The 21,074-nt window shown below is 44.0% G+C and overlaps 1 protein-coding gene across 1 annotated transcript in view; it reads right to left on the bottom strand.

Annotated features, from left to right (window-relative positions):
- Positions 1 to 8,981: 8,981 nt before the first annotated feature.
- Positions 8,982 to 21,074, bottom strand: part of LOC122550159 (vasoactive intestinal polypeptide receptor-like) — an 89,084-nt gene continuing 76,991 nt past the window's right edge. Inside the window, exons 11-13 of the mRNA XM_043690842.1 lie at positions 15,113 to 15,242; positions 11,494 to 11,535; positions 8,982 to 9,191 (exon numbers count right to left, since the gene is read on the bottom strand). Coding sequence (XP_043546777.1) covers positions 9,003 to 9,191; positions 11,494 to 11,535; positions 15,113 to 15,242 — 361 coding nt within the window. The 3' untranslated portion in view covers positions 8,982 to 9,002. The remainder of the gene's footprint in view (positions 9,192 to 11,493; positions 11,536 to 15,112; positions 15,243 to 21,074) is intronic.

Raw genomic sequence — 21,074 nt, forward strand, 5'->3', positions numbered from 1 at the left:
GGACTTGTTGGGCTGAAGGACCTGTTTCCACACTGTATGTAGTGATTCTATGATATCATGCCAGTTAGGTTTTTAAATTGTTGCTATTCTAAATTCTGTTTTCTTTTGGTTGTGCATCCTTCGGCGGTGTGTTACTAAATCCTGTTTTACTTGAAGCCAAGTGGTTTGAACAGCTGCGTCCCTCCTGGGATATCCACCTTACATCTGCCTGAAACAACTGGAAAAGTTAGGGTCTGGGCTACCTTCTTATAATGTTTAGAGGTGGTCGGGTCTGGCCTGGTCCATAACACCTGTATCTACAGTCTAATTACTTGCAAAAAATAGATTTCTTTGCATACAGACACCTGGTCCAATAAGTAACCAGTGCAATCTTGATATATTTATAACAATCTTTAACGTTTGGGATTAATGTTGGAATGGGGGGGAGGGAATCTTGATTCCCAAACCAGCAAGTCGTGACAAAAGCATAATTTCTAAATCCAACTACGTTTGAGGTCCAAATGACCGTCTACTGTCTGTGGTTAAAAAAAACGTGATGTCATTGCCAAAAAGCAAAAGATCTGTGAGAAAGTGACCTCACTGTATCCTTGTGGTTTGGGCTCTTTATCTCACATTGATTCTGTCTTGCCCCTGCATTTCACCCACAGTATTTCTGCAGTTGTCTGTCTTGTGTGTTCTATTTGAGAATCAATATAGATTAAAGGGGGCATGTTTAAAATTGCTTACCAGTGATCAACAAGCTGCTTTACCCCTTCGAATAAGTTTGTGTACATTAAATAGGTCTTTTAAGTTTATTAATAAAACATAATAGTTTATCTTTGTCCTAGATGGCAGTCAAAGTCAGACAAATTAACCATCTTGCTCATTCAATTAGTCCTTTATACATTTACGGTGGCTAATGAAGCATTGGGATTGGTTGTCCGTGCACTGATCTTATCACACGCAAAATGACACTCAAAAAATAATCACTGGGACACGACTGATATAGAGGTATCACTGCTTGTTGACATGGCAGCATGGTGGCTCAATGGTTAGCACTGCTGCCTCACAGCACCAGGGATCTGGGTTAATTCCAGCCTTGGGTGACTGTCTGTGTGGAGGTTGTGCATTCTCCCCGTGTCTGTGTGGGTTTCCTCCGGGTGCTCCGGTTTCCTCCCACAGTTCAAAGATGTGCAGGTTAGGGTGGATTGGCTATGCTAAATTGCCCAGGGATGTGTGGATTAGAAGTAGGGAATGCAGGGTTACAGGATAGGAGTGGGTGCTCTTCGAAAGGTCGGTGCGGGCTGAACGGCCTGCTTCCACATTGTAGGGATACTATGACTGATTCCTGAGTATAACACACTTGCATTGCAATGCTTATTTATCAATTGGCTGAGCAATTGTTGTTTGATATTTATTTACCATGCTCCTTTGGCCTGTTGTTCCCAATGAAATACTTGCTGCTCCTCAGGAGTTGTATTGCTCCAGCATTTGTTGCCCAATGCAACTTGCCTCTTGAGCTGAGCGTGTTAATTGATCCATTTGAGAGAGCCAGTTAATGGTGAAACACATTTCTGTGGGTCTGGTGTCACATGTAGGTCAGGCTGAGTAAAGATGGATTTCCTTCCTGAAAGGACATGAATGAAGCCAGTGATTCTGTATAATAATCGGTGATATTTAACACGGCCACCTTCACTGAGACAGACACTCGATTCTAGATTTATTAATTGAGCATAAATTCCACCAGTACATTCGGTGGAGTATGAATATGAACATTCTCGAGATAACAAGGTTTTATAAAAAAAGTGACTTCTCAGCTCAGACAATGCATTTAAGATGTGAGGTTAGATTCTGTCTGTATCTTGAGTCAGACTGGTTCTATTTCCAATGGAGGAATTTATAAACTGGTATATGGATTGACTGCCTGTAGATTGTGTTTTTTGAGTGAAAATAGAATGCATCTGCAAATAAAATTCTGCAAATGGAAATTCACCTCATAGACTTATATGTGTTTGTGTGTGCATGTGAGGGAGAGCAAGAGAGAGAGAGAGTGTGTTTGTGTGTGCGCATGCTTGGTAGAGCATGTGTGACACAATCTGAGGCAGATTTTACAAATTTTATAATTTTACAAGTTTATAAAACATTTTATAAATTCCTATTTTGTATCTAGAACCAGTCTGACTGAAGATTAACTCTAACCTCACATCTCTAATGCATTGTCTGAGCTGAGATGTCACCTTTTCTCATAAAACCTTAAGTTATCTCGAGAATGTGACTTAAAGGAAGTTCTGGGATTTACATATTAATGAACCGAAACCTGCCAGCCATTCTAAAGGATGAGAGACTTAACAGTAATCTAGGTTTGTTCAATATCTCGTTTTAATTGCATGACGCTGTAATCTTTTGCTATGAATTCTGTCTTATAATCCTGCCCCAAGCTTAACCTGATGAAGGAGCAGCACTCTGAAAGCTAGTCCTTCCAATTAAACCTGTTGGACTATAACCTGGTGTTGTGTGATTTTTGTCCACCCCAGTCCAACACTGGCACCTCCTCATCATGGTTTAGAAGAGTCAACTCATGGTTCTTTTGCTGAATATAAGGAATGAACCCACTGTGCGGCAGGTACAGCGGTGTATGGAAAGAGCTGCCAGAGGAAGTGGTGGAGGCTGGTACAATTACAACAGTTAAAAGGCGTTTGGATGGGTATATGAATAGGAAGGGTTTGGAGGGATATGGGTCAAATGCTAGCAAATGAGCCTAGGATTTAGGATATCTGGTCGGCATGGATGAGTTGGACCGAAGGATCTGTTTCTGTGCTGTATAGCTCTATGACTCTTACTATGGGAATGAGTGGGGGGCATACAGGGCATAGCAAGTAGATAGAGTGACAGAAGGTGACACAACAGTTAGGATTGTGCATGGAGGATCGCAGGTTGGCATCAGGAGTATGAAAGGCATGAGATGGTACAACAGCAGAGGTTGGCATTGAGTTTTGAGGGGCCATGGAGGTGGATGGCAGCATAGATTGGTAGGAATGGACATAGGGAAGGTTGTAGGATGGGAGGATATGGCGGTACAGGCATGAGAACTGGAGAATCGGATTTTGTAAAACGTATTTCAAAAAAAAAGGGCTGGGTCTTCGAGACAAGCCTTGCACAAAGCCTCTTTTGGGTTCATGGTTGCTTTGCTCAGTCCCTGGAGAGCCGCAACGTAACAAAGGCCTGACCATCCAGAGTATTGAGTCCCTGATTGTGGAGACCAGGAAGTGACCTAACTCAAGCTTCAATTAATTCCAATCAGAAAGCAGCCTGCTCTCTGTGAGGAAACAAATTGAGTGGAAAAGAAGACACATTGGGTCAGTGGAAAAAAAGTATATTTAATTCACAAACTGTTTTGCATTTCAAAACAAGCATTAAACAATGTTTTGCATTACACAGGCCAACTGTACACAATGAAATATTTCATAAAAAACAAAGTCTGACTGTACATATTACCTCATACTAGAGCTTCTTTCATCCTTCAGCTGAGGTACCAGCTTAAAGAACTCCAATAGATTCATTTAAGCATCATTTTCCTTTCACAAAACTATGTTGTTTCTGCCTGGTTACTTTGAATTGTTCTGTGACCTACTATAACATCATGATTCTGAACAGAGATAATTAACTTTGAAAAGGACATTGACGATTTGGTGGAGCGGGCGGAGAGGTGGCAGATGAGATTCAATGTTGAGAAGTGTGAGGTGATACACTTGGGTCGTAAGGACATGGAAAGACAATATAAAATAGGGAATACAATTGTAATGGGGTGCAGGAGCCAAACGAGGTGGGTGTATATGTGCACAGATCATTGACAGTGACAAGGCAATGTGGAGAGGGCAGTTAACAAAGCATAAGGTATTCCTGGAGAAAGTGAGGACTGCAGATGCTGGAGACCAGAGTTGAGAGTGTGGTGCCAGAAAAGCACAGCAGGTCAGGCAGCATCCGAGGAGCAGGAAAATCGATGTTTCGGGCATAAGCCCGAAACCTGGCTTTATTAAAAGAGCATGGAATACAAGAGCAAGGAGGTGATGTTGAACTTGTACAAGACACTTGTCAGACCCCAGCTGGAGTGTTCTGTAGAGCTGTGGGCGCCGCATTAAATAAAAGGTGTGAACACATTGGAGAGAGTGCACAGCGATTTACATGAATGGTTCCAGGAATGAGAACCATCAGTCATGAGGATAGATTGAAGATGTTGGGACTGTTCTCCTTGGAGAGAAGGCGGCTGAGAGGAAACAAGAGAGGTTTTCAAAATCCTGAGCAGGCTGGAGAGAGTAGACAGTGAGAAGCTGTTCCAACTTGGTTACAGAAACAACAATGAGAGGGTGTAAAGTGACATGCAAAAGAAACAAGAGTGATGCAAGAAAATACTTCTTTAACTCAGCAAGTAGTTAGGGTCTGGAATGCACTGCCTGGAAATGTGGTGGAGGCAGGTTCAATTGAAGCATTCAAGGGCATTGGAGATTTTTTGAACAGAAATGGTGTGCAGAGATATGGGGGAAAGACAGGAATTTGGGATTAGGCAATAGAACTGGTGCAGATACAACAGGCTGAATTGCCTCCTTCTGCACATTCTGTGATTTGAAGGGTTTCTCTTCTCCTTGTGGGGGGGGGGGGGGGGAAAGAGGCAGTTCATAACCAAGGCTGAATGCACTTCCTAAGACATCCCTGCTCCTGGAAGTCAGAACCAAGTTAACCTTGCACAGTGACCCTGTTGATCGAATACTCTGAGCCATCACCTCCCTATAACTCTGGAGATGATCAGCATACTGGCCCTTGTCACTGGGATCACGTTTCAATTTATGTTCCTATCTAAAGTAAGAATTCTCCTCTTTCTGCTTGTTTGGACCAGGGACCCATCCCAGTTCCCAGAGGTAATAGCACAGCATCATAGCCACTCCTGACTTGCTTGGCAAATTCCCGAGAGACGCGATGGCTTTACAAGCACAGACAGCTTAACAGGGGAACAGAGGCAGCGTATCCCACAGGAGGACCCCCTTTCTCACACACCTGCCCCTTTATAGCGCATCCTTCCAACATAGGTTCGCAATCATTTTGCAAAGTGACACAATTAGATTGACTAAACAGCACTCAACCATGAGGAGATGCCAGGTGTTTGCTGCAGTGGCTGAGCTATTTCTCATGTCTCTTTGAAAAGCAAATAGTGGGAAACTTCCTTTTCGAACCATCACTTCTCAACCAAGTCTCTGCTAATTGGTCAGGAGCTTGCTGACATGTTCCACACAGAGTAACAGCTCAGTTTGATGAGGGCACCCCAAGGGTCTAAGAGGTTGGTGGCCAAGCCAACAACTCCAGACGACCACCATGGCTGCCGTGGGGAAAGGGAGTTACTCTGGAGTGGGTCACCATGTTGACGCAACATGATGTGCTCACTGTTACATTTAGCTGACTGAAGTTACCATCGTTCTGAAGAGTGTGCAATTTCAATTTGAGGTGGTTACCAGCAGAATTCTGAAGATGCAGTAAGCTACTGCTGCTGTCAGATTTAGGATGCTCTGCTCTCCAGCAAATTTGGATTGAATCACAATCTTCTGTAATGGACAGACACTAATTGTTGAACTTGCTTCGCTCAGTTGGCTGGATGGTTGGTTTACAATGCCATCACTTCCTGCACTGTGAGAGTGCCATGACAGAACTCTCTTTCTCAACCTCTCCCCTTGCCTGAGAGGTGGTGACCCTCAGGTGAAACCACCAATAGATTCCTCTGCGATAAGGGAGCAGGGTTATGGTGACTTTAAATTTTTTTAATGAGGAACTCTAGCTTTTACAATGAGTGGTCATGGCATTGAAAGAAAATACATTCATTGCAAGTCAAATTAACATGACAATTATACACAGCCATAAATAATGATACTTATTTACAATAAAGTGATTTTGAGTTGATCCACTGTCAAGTTACACTTCTACACCAAGACTGAAGAAAGACAGCATGGACTGAGGATACCAAAATATTATTATTACAGTACACCGTTCTGAAGTCACTAGACTCGAAATGTTAACTCTGTTTCTCTCCTCACCTGCTGAGTTTTATTTAGCAATTTATGCTCTGCTACCAAAGTGTTAGCAGGGTTTGCTCATTGAGATAGTCTTCTCACATCAATACTCAAAACACAAAAAACAATCCTCAATGTATTCACTCGCTTTCACATTTGGAATGCTATTAAGTTGATTTTAGCCATGTCCTGATGATACCATTGCAATCATGCCCAACAAGGCAAGGGGTGTTCGTCACATGGAACAGTTCTGGACTGCAGACACCACCATCAGTAAGAAGTAACCCATCCCTTTTTTAAATTCAGTAACAGGATGTGAGTGTCGCTGATTGGACCATCACTTATTGTCCTACCCCTGGTGGGAGGGACTTTGGCTCAGTGGTTAGCACTGCTCTCTCACAGTGAAGACCCCGGTTTGATTCCACCCTCGTGTGACTGCCTGAGTAGAGCTTGCACATTCTCCCTGTGCGTGTGCGTTTCCTCCCACAGTCCAAAGATGTGCAGGTCAGGTGGATTGGCCATACTAAATTGCCCCATTGTGTCCAGGGATGTGCAGGCTAGGTGGGTTAGCCATAAGAAATGCAGGGTTATAGGGATAGGATAGGGGAGTGGGTCTGGGGGATGCTCTTTGGAGGGGCTGAATGGCCTGCTGCCACACTGTAGGGATTCTATGATTCTAATTGCTCAAAGGGATCTGGAGTCCTATGTAGAGCAGACCAGGTAAAGTTGGTACATTTCATTCTTCAAAAGGACATTTGTGAACCAGATGAGTTCTCTCTCCCACAACAGTTTCATCTTTAGATTCTTAATTTCAGATTCTTATGGGAATTCAGTTCCATACAAGCTGCCATGGTGGGTTTTGACCCCACATCCCCAGAACATTAACTGGGGCTCTGTGTGCTTAGACTAGCAATAATACCACACCGCCATTTCCACCCTCTGGAAGCAGATATACAGGTTACAAGTCTGATTAAAGAGCTCAGTCTGTGATACCAGAATATCGATACAGTGGCAGAATAAAACTGCTGCTTCGCTTGGACTCTGACCTCGGAACATTGAATGAAATCTTTTCATTCATTGGCCATGCTTCTGGTACTTTTCTGTGTGACTCTAAAGAAAGTATTGATGTTTGCATTATGACAGCACTGAGCTTAGTTAAATGCACACGAGTCTGAGGTGAGTTGCATCTCCATAATTAAAAAAAAGTGATAAGATACACCCTGACAGCACAGCTTCAGTGTTATCAACAGCTGTTTACACATAGCAAGCTGAGAATAGAACCGTCTGATCTTCTGTGACGTTGGTCGAGGGACATGTATTGGCCAAAGATAGCTCTCCCGTCAAAAAGTGTAGCACTGGAAAAGCACAGCTTTGACAAAGGGTCAGTTAGACTTGAAACGTCAGCTCTTTTCTCTCCTTACAGATGCTGCCAAACCTGCTGAGATTTTCCAGCATTTTCTCTTTTGGTCCCAGAGTTGACAGCATTAACCAGACCCTTTTTCAAGGTCAAATGTTGACCTATTCAGCAATTCTTATTTCCCAAGATCAAAAGGCTATTGAAAATCAAAAACATTACCATCATAAATTGAGAGTGCGTGTTAGAAGAAAAATCTGCTCTTTATAAAGTTTCATTGACTGAAGTAACTTAAATTTTCCAATACTGTAATGGACTGTGTGGAGTTTGCACTTTCTCCCAGTGTCTATGTGGGTTTCCTCCGGGTGCTCTGGTTTCCACCCACAGTCCAAAGAGGTGTAGGGTAGGTGGACTGGCAATGTGAATTTGCCCATAGTGTCCAGGGATGGGCAGGCTGGATGGATTAGCCATAGGGAATGCTAAGGGAGGAATGGGATGCTCTTCAGAGGGGTCAGTGTGATCTCAATGGGCCGAATAGACTGCTTCCAGACCGTAGTGATTCTAAGATTCTATAATACTCTGATGGGAAATTAGCACAACTTCATTTTGCATGCCCTCCTATGGGACACCCTGTACAATGGCATCAACTTGTGGAAAAACAGATTGATCAAAATGGAAAGAATTTCACAGAAGAAAGCTGGAACCTTGTCTTTTGCTTCAAGAACAGGAATCTTAAACCTGGGTGACACACAACTTGTTGTTATGTGAAAAGGACTGTATAATTACAAAATAATTCTTAGGTCTAAAGGGATTAAAGGGTATGGGGAGATAGTGGGTTGGACGATCAGCCATGATCATACAGATCAAATTCTCCTGCTCCTATTTTCTATGCATCTATATAAAAATGCCTTTAGTTGTTTTACAGGAGCATTAGAAAGCAAGATATAACTCAATGCTCCATAATGGGAGATCAGGAAAGTTGACTAAAAGCTCTGTCAAAAGAGGTAGGTTTTAATGAGTGGTGGATAAAAGGAACAGTCAGGTTACAGGCAGTCAGGTTGTAGGGTCAGGTTACCGGCAGTCAGGTTGTAGGGTCAGGTTACAGGCAGTCAGGTTGTAGGGTCAGGTTACAGGCAGTCAGGTTACAGGCAGGTTACCGGCAGTCAGGTGTAGGGTCAGGTTACAGGCAGGTTACCGGCAGTCAGGTTGTAGGGTCAGGTTACCTGCAGTCAGGTGTAGGGTCGAGATTTGAGCATTGAGTTCCGAGAAAAACTGAGCAACTATATAATAATTTACCTTTGTCCATTTGTCAATCATTGAAACTTTTGAGATTTGGTTTCCTGCAAACGACCACTGCCTGCAAAGCCAATCTTGTCCCAGCTGAAGATGGCCACCCCATCTTTTTTCTTTTAAAAAGCAGGGCAATTCTTAGCCATGAAATTCCGCTCAATTCCCACCTCTTGGGAGGATGTGCTTCACTTCCCCAGGAACATAAGCTTTCACATCAACTCAGCATTATGAAGCTTTGCGTGTATCGTTTCTTTTTGTTGGATTCCTCTTCGGGATTGCGTGTAATTTAATGTTCAACCAAACCCTGGAAGGGGAGATGCGTCATGCTATGCAATGGAAGACTCGGCTTGAAAGCTCGATGATCTGGTCTTGGGACTGCACTTGGTGAGCATCGAGATCTGGGTGGTGCAGTTGGTGCCATTGCTGCCCATGGACGGATGGTGGTACTTCAGGTCCCCTCCTACATACCTGTCAATATGCCATCGCCTCCATTTCCTCTTCAGCTCCGACTGGACCTACACACAGGTGACAACATCAATGAGAAGACCATCAAATAGAGGAGCAGGTATCTCTGGCTATTTGGCCCACTGAGTCATGATTGATTTGGTAATCCTCAACTCCACTTTCCCGCCTTTTCCCCATAATCCTCACTTCCCTTCCTGACTAAAAATCTGTCTACCTCAGCTTTTAACTTACTTAACAACCCAGCCACACCAGCGCTCTGTGGTAAAGAATTCCACAGATTCCACAGCGTGGAGGAGAGAGATCCTTGAGGCAATGGCAGCCAAAGGTAGACCCAGCGACAAAAGATGGCACCTCAAGATTGGCAACTTGGTTGTTGGCTCGGTCCAGTGCTGACAGCGGCAAAGCAATGGAGGGACGGCACCATGACACCATCAACTCAGCGATAGTCTCCAGCAATTGGTGTGCCTGGTACAGGTGGTGGTGAAGGTGACTTGGCCTAGCAATGAAAGATGGCACAGGATGGTCAGCGACTTCAATAGTAGTTGGGTCGGGCGAGGTGGTGGTGGTACTGAGCCGGTTCAGAATCCGGACTTTTTAAATTAAGCTATATCTTTACATTTTCCCTTATTCTTAAACTGCTTCGGGTGGAACGGTGGCTCAGTGGTTAGCACTGCTGCCTCACAGTGCCAGGGATCTGGATTTGATCCCAGCCTGGGACAACTGTGTGTAGAGTTTGCACATTCTCCCTGTGTCTGTATGGGTTTCCACACACAGTTCAAAGATGTGCAGGTTAGGGTGAATTGGCCATGTTAAATTGTTCATAGTGTTAGGTACATTAGTCAGAAGGAAATGGGTCTGGGTGGGTTACTCTTCGGAGGGTCGGTATGGACTGGTTGGGCTGAAGGGCCTGTTTCGACATTGTAGGGAATCTAATCTAAAATGGCGACAAATGAAAGTTTTTTTTACTGTGTTATATTTCACTGTAAAATACAGGTGACAATAAATCATCCATTCATTCAGATTCACTCGCCTCTGAAAGAAGAAATTCCTCCGCACCTCTGTCATACACGTGTAACCCCCTTATTCTGAGACTCTCCCACAACGGGAAACAACCTTTTAGCATCTACCCTGTCAAATCCCCCAAGAATCTTGTACGTTTCAGTAAGGTTTCCTCTCATTCTTTCAAACTCCAATGAGCATAGGCCCAACGTACTCAACCTCTCCTCCATACGTGGAATCAGCTAAGTGTACCCTCTCTGGACTGCCTCCAATGACGGAATATCTTCCCTTACATGAGGAAACCAAATCTGCTCACAATATTCCAGCTGTGATTCAACACGTGTCTTGTAAAGTGGTTGGAGGGATTTGTTTATGAGGAGAGGGTGAGTAAGTTGGTCCTCATTGGGGTTCAGAAGGAAGGTGACCTTTATGAACCACACAAGATTCTTAGGCAGCTTGACAGGGTCAATGCAGCATAGCCCCCCTTGTGGGAGAATCATATTAAGCGATCCTAGAATAACGTGGGCTTTATTAACTCTTCTCTCTGCCTGTCCTGTCACATTTCATGACTCATGGACATACACAGCCAGGTCTTTCTGTTCCTGCAGTTCCTTTGGAGTAGTACACTGTTTTTATTCCTCAGTTTCCACGTCCTTGTACAAAAATGCATCACCTCACACTTCTCCACATTGAACTTCATCTGTCTTCTGATTTTTGATTTGATCTGATTTATTATTGTCACATGTACCTAAGTACAGTGAAAAGTTTGTTTTGCGTGCATCACAGGCAGATCATACCATACGTTAGGGTGCATCAGGGTAATAGAACACAGCGAGGAATACAGTGTTACCGCTGCAGAGAAGGCACACAAACAGCAAGACCAACATTAAATTTAAAGTTTGAGAGGTCCATTCAGAAGTCTACTACTGTTCTTGAATCTCTTGTTTGTGTGTTTAAGCTTTTGTTTCTTCTGCCTGACAGAGTAGGTGGAAGAGTTTATAACCTCTGCCCACTCTACTGCTCTATCTGCTTCACTGTTTAAAATAATTCCAAGATTTGTATCCTCCACAAATGTTGAAATTTGCACGCCAAGATCCAGATCATTTATACATAACAAGAAAAGCAACAGTCCCAATACCAATCCCTGGGGAACTTCAATGCTAATTTTCCTTCAGCCTGACCATGACTCTCTGTTCCCCTATCACTCACGCCATTTCATATCAATTCGACTACTGTCCCTTTGATTCCACAGCCAATAACATTCTTCAGAAGTGTGATGTGTGGTACTGTATCGAGTAACTTTTGGAAATCAATAAATACTCAAATCTCTATCTATGTCACTGATTCTCTTACCTCTCCATTAAGGAAGCAGTACAGCACAGCTACAATGAAACCCTATGGAACATATCAAGTGGAAATCATTATTATCACAAGGGCAATGTTTCATCATCTGCACAAGGTACAATCCATGATTTGACCTCGCGAATCTACCGCAACAAAGACTGAAAACAAGAAAAACGATTAATCAGCACCTGCTTGCAAGATATTAACAGATAGATTAAAGTTCAACCACGTGATTGACTTAATTACAAACTCTGCCAGCATTTAGGTCGAACGTGAGGACTGGAGATCAGAGCTGAAAATGTGTTGCTGGAAAAGCGCAGGTCAGGCAGCATCAAAGGAGCAGGAGAGCTCCTGAAGAAGGGCTGATGCCTGAAACGTTGATTCTCCTGCTCCTTGGATGCTGCCTGACCTGCTGCGCTTTTCCAGCAACACATTTTCAGCATTTAGGTCGGGCAATTCAAGGCAGGACTTATACGCTTAGTGGTAAATTTCTGGGCAGTGTTGCCGAACAAAGACTTTGGAGTGCAGGTTCACAGTTCCTTAAAATCAGAGTCCCAGGTCAATAGGATAGTGAAGAGGGCATTTGGTATAGTTTCCTTTATTGGTCAGAGCATTGAGTACAGGAGTCGGGAGGTCATCTTGCATTGGTTAGATCACTTTTGGAATATTGTGGTCAGTTCTGGTCTCCCAGCTATGGAAAAGACGTTGTGAAACTTGAAAGGGTTCAGAAAAGATTTACAAGGAATTTGCCAGAGTTGGAGGGTTTCAGCTACAGAGAGAGGTTGAACAGGCTGGGGCTGTTTTGCCTGGATCGTCAGAGGCTGAGGGGTGACCTTATAGAGGTTTATAAAGTCATGAGGGGCATGGATAGGGTGAATAGACAAGGTATTTTTCCCCAGTGTAGGTGTGAACAAAACTTAAGGGTATAGGCTTAAAGTGAGACGAGAAAGATATAAAAGGGATCTAAGGGACAACTTTTTCACACAGAGGGTGGTGCATGTATGGAATGAGCTGCCAGAGGAAGTGGTGGAGGCTGGTACAATTACAGCATTTAAAAGGCATCTGGATGGGTATATGAATAGGAAGGGTTCAGAGGAATATGGGCCATGTGCTGGCAAATGGGACTAGATTAGGTTGGGATATCTGGTTGGCATGGTCGAGCTGGACCGAAGGGTCTGCTTCCATGCTATTCATCTGTATGACTTACTTTATAAATTCTTTCACAGTTTGCAGCCATCACTAGCCAAGCCAGCGTTTACTGCCCATTCCAATTGCCCAGAAGGTGGTGGTGAGCTACCTTTTGAACCCCTGCAGTTCGAGTGGTGTGGGAGTGGTGTAGTGCTGTCCTCTGCTGCTTTTTTTAAAAAGTAGGCTTCCCAACTGTCCACTTACTACTAATCTTCACCACAATGTGCGCTTTTCCTTTTGCTTTTATACTGTTCCGAACTTCCCTTTACAGTCATAGTTTCCTCAACTTACCCTTAATATGCTTCTCCTTCCTTGGGATGAATTTCTGCTGTGCCTCCTGAATTACAACAGAAATTCCTGCAATTGCTGCTTCCCTTCCAATCAACTCCAGCCAGATCCTTCATGTCTTCGTCATTACGTTTACTCAACTGTAATACCATTGCATCTGATTCCAGCTTCTCCCTCTCAAACTGAAGGGTGTGTCTTGTCTTATTATGGTCACTGCCCCCTAGGGGTTCCTTCACCTTGAGCTCCCTAATCAAGTCTGCCTCGTTACACATCAGCAAATCCAGCACTGCCTGTTCCCTAGTGGGATCTACCACAAGCTGCTCCAAAAAAAAACGTCTTGCAGACATTCCACAAATTCCTTTTCTTGGGATCCACGACCGACCTGATTTTCCCAGTCCCTTTGATAATGGTAGTAGTGCCTTTCTTACATGCCTTTTCTATCTCCTGATTTATTTTCTGCCCCACTGCTCCCATCAAGATCTTTCTCCTTTTCCAATTCCTCAACTCAACTGACACAGATTCTACGCTTTCCAACGCTATATAACTTTTTTTTTAGCAAACTTAAATTGCTAAACAAGGCAACTCTGCCCACCTACCTGTCCTTTCAGTATGACATGAACTTTGCATATTTCATTCCCAGCTCTGATCCCCTTCCAGCATTTCTTTGAGATCTTGAATATGAAGGGGACATGGTTCGATTCACTTGTTAGAGATAGTCCTTGAATCAAACTAGCAACATTCGCATCACACAAGTGCCAGACAATGACCATCTCCAAGAAGAGAGAATCTAACCACTGCCTCTTGACATTCAATGGTGTTACCATCACAGAGCAGTCCACTTAATTGGCACCACATCCACAAACATCCACTCCCTCCACCATCAACATTCAGGAGTAGCAGCGTGTACTATCTACAAGATTGCACAATAGAAATTCACCAAAGATCCTCAGACAGCGCCTTCCAAACCCATGACCACTTCCAGCAAGAAGGACAAGGGCAGCAGATACATGGGAACACCACCACCTGCAAGTTCCCCTCCAAGCCACTCACCATCCTGACTTGGAAATATATCACCGTTCCTTCACTGTTGCTGGGTCAAATTCCTGGAATTTCCTCCCTAAGGGTGTTATGAGTCAACCCACAGCAGGTGGACTGCAGCAGATCAAGAAGGCATCTCACCCCCACCTTCTCAAGGAGCAACTAGTGACAGGCAATAAATGCTGGCCCAGCCAATAATGGTCACGTCCCACAAGTGAATAAATATTAAAAGCAGTTGGCTTTGAGAATGAGTTGTAAATGAAGGGATGAGCGATCACAACATGATAGAATTCTTCATCAAGATGGCAAGTGACTTGGTTGATTCTGAGACTATGGTCCTGAATCTAAATGGAGGGCATTAAATTGGAATGATATGCAAGTTGGCTATGATAGATTGGGGAAAGTTAGTGAAAGAGATGATGGTGGAAAGGCAATGGTGAACATGCAAATAGCTGAGCATTTGGAAAACAGTGGCATGACTGGACAGTGTCAGCATATATTTGTAAAAGGGAAACCATGCTTGACAAAGCTACTCGAGTTTTTCAAAGACATAAGTCAGAGGGTTGATGAGGGGAGACAGTGGATGTGGTTTATTTGGACTTTCAGAAGACTTTTGACAAAGTGTCCAATCACAGATTAACGTGTAAAATTAAAATTCCTGGGATTGGGGCAGAGTATTGAAGTGGGTTTAAAAAGAAAACTGCTTGGCAGACAGGAAACAAAAACTAGAAGTAAACAAGTCTTTTTCTGAACTACAGCGAGTGACAGGGATCAGTGTTAGGACTCCAGCTATTCACAATGTATATTAATGATTTAGATGAGGGAACTAAATGTAATGCCTCACAATTTGCAGATGAAATAAAGCTAGGTGGGTGGGTGAGCGGTGAGGATGATATGGAATGATTTGGACAAGTTAGGTGAGTGGGCAAATGCATGGCAGATGTAGTATAAATGTGACATTTCTAACTTTGGGACTGAAAACAGGAAGGTAGATTGGCAATAGATTGAGAGAGGAGAATGATGAAAGGGACTGAATGGACCTACTGCTGCTCTATATACAACGGGTTTCCTGTTTATAATATCAGGGTGCGCGATGAAATATAGAATGTCTTACCTGAAAAGAGCCGAGAATGAGGTCAAAAACCAGTTTTATTTCCACTTCAAAGTTGTCAGGGAAGAATGCAAACACAATGTAATTGACTCCAAAAAGAGGAATTAGCAGAAGAGTTGACTTTGCAAGCCTCCTGTAAAAGGGGAAGAAAAGAAACCACTTCTTTAGAGCCTTCAGACAACTGGGTTCAAGACCACCCCACACGTCCTGTGAATGAATGTCAAAAAGTTACAAGATAAACTCATCACAAAATATTGGTGATGCATGGAGCCTATCTTGAAAGCATTCAAGGTTTGCACATTTCTAATTCAGCCTGAATTAGGAGCCGGTGATTATTTTGACAGTGTGCAAAGTGTCAATTACTGTTGGCACCATTCTCAAGTGTGGAGTCGCATTCCTTCATCTGTTAATTGTCCCACATTTTTAAAATGGAAACACTGATATATTTTAAAACTTTTCCTTTTCTATCTCTTTTGTTATTTCTTGTGCAATCCATCTTTATTTCCCGCTGTTCTGAGGAAGGTCACTCAACCTGGAACTTTAATTGATTTCTCTCTAAGATGCTGCTAGGCTTGCTGAGCTTTGCCAGCAACTTCTGATTTTGTTTATTCCCCACTCAATAGGCAAATTGATCTTATTGAATGGCACAGCAGGCTCAAATGTTTGTCATACCTTCCTACTTTGTTTGTCCCTTTGTATATTACTGAGGCATTCTCAGCGACCGTTTGGAGAATCAGGCATTTTCAAGGCACCAGCAGATTGTCACCTGGAAGCAAGACCCTGAGGCTTGCGCTTCACCATGGGGAGATACAAGGAGAGCATCCCCAGAGTTCCAGGTTCACGGAAGATCCAGGACTGAGATAAAGGATTTGTAGGTGGGAGTTTTCCCAAGATGGGATCAGCGAGATGGGACCAGGATAAGAATAGGAAGCACGGTTAGGGTACTGGCTCCCAGTATACAACCCCTGCTGCTCTATGTTAAGTTCCTTGATCAGTCACTGACTGCCTTTCTTTGGAGGACTCCGCACCCCAGGGGGATGAGCTACCGTCCGGGTATCAGTTCTCGAACATGCTCGGCTACAGGCCGACTCACAGCTGTGGGTTAATGCCAATGGATGGTGGGATGAGGCCCTTAAATGGTCCTGAATTGGTCACGTAAGCAGTTCAATTGACAGCAAGGCAGGAAAGTTGACCACACAGAACTTAATGGCTAGGATTGGGCACCATCACTTGCATAATTAAATGCCCTTCCCACCTTCAAGTTCACCATCTCCTGAAATTGCAGGTTTCCCCTTCCTCCCCCAGGTATTATTCTTCCTGTATCAATTTGGCCTCAAATTCAGGAATATCACATGGAAGCAGAGGACCAGCTCATATAAGAACAAATGTTTGAATCTATGTTATTTATTATTTACATAAAGGGCGGCACGGTGGCTCAGTGGTTAGCACTGCTGCCTCACAGAACCATGTACCCGGGTTCGATTCCAGCCTCGGGCGACTGTCTGTGTGGAGTTTGCACATTCTCCCCGTGTCTGCGTGGCTTTCCCTCCGGGTGCTCCGGTTTCCTCCCACAATCCAAAGATGTGCAGGTCAGGGTGAATTGGCCATGCTAAGTTGCCCATCGTGTTAGGTGTAGTCAGGGGTAAGTATAGGGTAGAACGTAGAACAATACAGCACAGAACAGGCCCTGCGGTCCTCAATGTTGTGCTGACCTGTGAACTAATCTAAGCCCATCCCCCTACACTAGCCCATCATCATCCATGTGCTTATCCAAGGATTATTTAAATCTCCCTAATGTGGCTGAGTTAACCACATTGGCAGGTAGGGCATTCCACACCCTTACCACTCTCTGAGTAAAGAACCTGCCTCTGATATCTGTTTTAAATCTATCACCCCTCAATTTGTGTTTAGATCAGAGTGGTGCTGGGAAAGCACAGCAGGTCAGGCAGCATCCGAGGAGCAGGAAAATCGATGTTCCTGCTCCTCGGATACTGCCTGACCTGCTGTGCTTTTCCAGCACCACTCTGATCTAAACTCTGGTTTCCAGCATCTGCAGTCCTCACCTTTGCCTACCCCTCAATTTGTAGCTATGCCCCCTCGTACAAGTTGACGTCATCATTCTGGAAAAAAGACTCACTGTCTACCCTACCTAATCCTCTGATCATCTTGTACATCTTTATCAAATCCCCTCTTAGCCTTCTTCTTTCCAATGAAACAGACCCAAGTCCCTCAGTCTTTCCTCATAAGACCTTCCCTCCAGACCAGGCAACCAGCTTTGACAAAGGGTCAGTTAGACTTGAAACGTCAGCTCTTTTCTCTCCTTACAGATGCTGCCAGACATGCTGAGATTTTCCAGCATTTTCTCTTTTGGTTTCAGATTCCAGCATCCGCAGTAATTTGCTTTTAACCAGGTAGGGGAATGGGTCTGGGTGGTTACTCTTTGCAGGGTTGGTTTGGATTTGCTGGGCCAAATGACTGTTTCCATTCTGTAGGGAATCTAATCTAAAATGATCTGGATGTGAAAGTACAAGGCATGGTTAGTTAGTTTGTGGATGATACTATCGTTGACAGCGAGAAAAGGTTATCAAAAATTACAGAGGAATCTGGATCAGATGGGGAAGTGAGCTGAGGACTGACAAAAGGACGTTAATACAGATAAGTGTGAGGTGTTGCACCTTGTAAGTCAAACCAAGGTAGGACTTGTACAGTAAATGGTAAGGTGCTGAGGTGTGTTGTGGAACAGAGGGACCGAGGAGTACAAGTACATAGTTCTTTGAAAGCAGTGTCACAGGTAGACAGAGTGGTGAAGAAGCATTTAGCATGCTGGCCTTCATCAGTCGAGGCACTGAGTATAGGAGTTGGGACGTTATGTTGCAGTTGTAAAGGTGCTGGTGGGGCCACACGTGGAGTATCGTGTATAGTTTTAGTCATCCTGTTACAGGAAAGGCTTAGGTAAACTGGAAAGAGGGTGAAGAAGATTTACAAGGATGTTGCCAGGACGGGTAGGCCTGAGTTACGGGGAGAGGTTGGCCAGGATCTGACTTTATTCCTTGGAACGGAGGAGAATGAGGGGTGACCTTATTGAGGCGTGTACAATCATGACGGGCATAGATAGGATCTATGTATATAGTCTTTTTCCCAGGGATGGGAAATTGAAAACTAGAGGGCACAGGGTTAAGGTGAGAGGGGAAAGGTTTAGGAAGGACCTGAAGGGCAACTTCTTCACACAGAGAGTGGTGCGGGTATGGAGTGGGCTGCCAGACAAAATGGTTAAGGCAGGTACAATAGCAACATTTAGAAAACATTTGGATAAGTACATGGATGGGAAGGGTTTAGCGGGATATGGACCAAATGCGGGCAATTGGAACTAGCTGAGTGGAGAGCATGGTCAGCATGGACCTTTCTGTGCCAAAGAGCCTGTTTCCATGTTATATTACTCTATGATTCTACAACATACGAACTAGGAGCAGGAGGAGGCCATTTGGCCCCTTGAACTTGCTCCATCATTTAATAAGGTCACGGCTGATCACAGACTCAGCTCCACTTACTTGCCCACTCACCCTAACCCTTAATTCCTTTACTCTTCAAAAATGTATCAATTCATGTCTTAAAAACATTTAATGAGGTCACTTCAACTCCTTCACTGTGCAGGGAATTCCACAGATTCACAACTCTTTGGGTGAAGAAGTTCCTCCTTAACTCCATTCTGAATCTGCTTCCCCTTATTTTGAGGCTTTGCCCCCTTGTTCTAGTTTCATGAGTCAGTGGAAACAGCCTCCCTGCTTCAATCTAATGTATTCCTTCATAATTTTTGTGTTTCTATAAGAAATCCCCCCACCCCAACCCCCATTCCTCTAAATTCCAATGAGTCTCATTCCAGTTTACTCAATGTCTTGTCTGGAATCAACCTAGTGAATCTCCTCTGCACCCCCCCCCTCCAGGGCCAGTACGTCCTTTCTCAAGTAAGGAGACCAAAATTGTACACAGTACTCCAGGTGTGGCCTGTACAGCTGCAGCATAACCTCCCTACTTTTAAACTCCCTCCCTCTGGCAATGAAGGACAATATTCCATTGGCCTTCTTAATTACCCGCTGCAGCTGCAAACCAACAATATTGAAGGTCAGTGCAGGCTTGAAAGGCTGAATGGCCTCTTCCTGTTCCCTCGTTTCTATGTTTTCACCCACTCAATCTGGTTAAGGAGAGTTTGTGCATTTTTTTGTCCTGGTATTGCAAATATCTGATTCATGTTAACGTTTTTGAGGTAACATTTAAGATTAGATTACTTACAGCGTGGAAACTGGCCCTTCAGCCCAACAAGTCCACACCGACCCACCGAAGCGCAACCCACCCAGACATTTACCCCTGCACCTAACACTACGGGCAATTTAGCACAGCCAATTCACCTAACCTGCACATTTTTGGACTGTGGGAGGAAACCAGAGCACCCAGAGGAAACCCACGCAGACACGGGGAGAACGTGCAAACTCCACACAGTCAGTCACAGCCTGAGGTGGGAATTGAACCTGGGTCTCTGGTGCTGTGAGGCAGCAGTGCTAACCACTGTGCCACCGTGCCACCCACTAATTTAGTTCTGGGAAGATTATTGTTGCATAAAACGCTGGGCTTTGGAGATGGCTAAAGAAATCACAGTTCAAAGGTAACTCTTGTTTGTTAAATGAAGTCATGTGTTATGAAACAGCAAGAGGACCTACTCAGCTAAAGAACTGGAGGCGTGATGTCTGAAATCCTTGCAGTAATGACAGTTCAGAGAGATATTTTATTTTAGGAGTTAAGAGTTAATTTGATTTTAAAATCTAGTGAGCCCCAAAAGATTGTAAACCTCATTTACTTCAGTAGATCAAAGAAGAAACTGTAATTAAACAATTTAAAAAGGTTGATTTGAGGATAGCCCAGAGCAACTGTGTTGACATGGAGCTGGGTGGAGCTAAGACAGACTCTTTATTTTCAATCTATCTGGGTGTTTGCTGGGAGAGGTAGTTGCAGTTGTGATTTGCAGCTGCCTGAGTAAAGTTAACCAAACGACTACTTATATCAATAGGCCTGAGCTATAAGCAGCTAATTAACTTCACAATTGACAGTGTGGAATATTGGCAAGACAAACCCTCGCGATTTTCAGGGAAAGGTGGGCACTGCAGGGAGTGGAGTGTATTATTTCCCCCTCCAATTTTATTTTGATTTAGTCCCTACCCTCCCCTTCACTGTTTGATCACGCAGCATTGCACTTTGATGTGAAGGGCACTGCTTGTCACTGGCCACTCGGGTGTTTCTTTTCTTCCTGGTGGTGGAAATTTGAATAAAGATTCATGCACCTTGTGTCCCACACCTGCACACACACACACAACATGGGTGCTGGGAAAAATATAAGCACTACCGCAGTTAAGGGGTAGAGTGGGGGTAAAAGAGATAAAAATAAAAGGGCAGGTCCTCAGTTTGGGGCACTGACTAAAAAAAAAATAACCGGGAGATTTAGAGTGTCCTCAGTTTAGAGCACTGACTCTGTGTTGGCTGGTGCTATAGTTAGTGTGTTACTGCTGAAAACAATTATAGACAAGACAAACCCTAGAGATTTTCAGGGAAAGGTGGGCACCACAGGGTGTGGAGTGTATTATTTCCCTCTCCAACTCTATTTTGAGTTAATCCCTGCCCTCCCCTTCACTGTTTGATCACGCAGCATTGCCCTTTGATGTTTTCTTTCTACCTGGTGGGGGAAATTGAATAAAGATTTGTACACCTGTTGTCTTTCACGGTGTCTCACGCCTACAGACACACAAAATGGGTGCTGGGGAGAAAATTAAAAAAAAACGTATAACCAGAGATTACAATCTCCTTAAAAAAAAATTAAGCAGGAGAGGCTCTTGATGTGAAGGGCACTGCTTGTGTACACCTGTTGTCTTTCACGGTGTCTCATGCCTACAGACACACAAAATGGGTGCTGGGGAGAAAA

This window comes from Chiloscyllium plagiosum, chromosome 5 (genome assembly GCF_004010195.1).
Source record: "Chiloscyllium plagiosum isolate BGI_BamShark_2017 chromosome 5, ASM401019v2, whole genome shotgun sequence".
NCBI lineage: Eukaryota > Metazoa > Chordata > Chondrichthyes > Orectolobiformes > Hemiscylliidae > Chiloscyllium > Chiloscyllium plagiosum.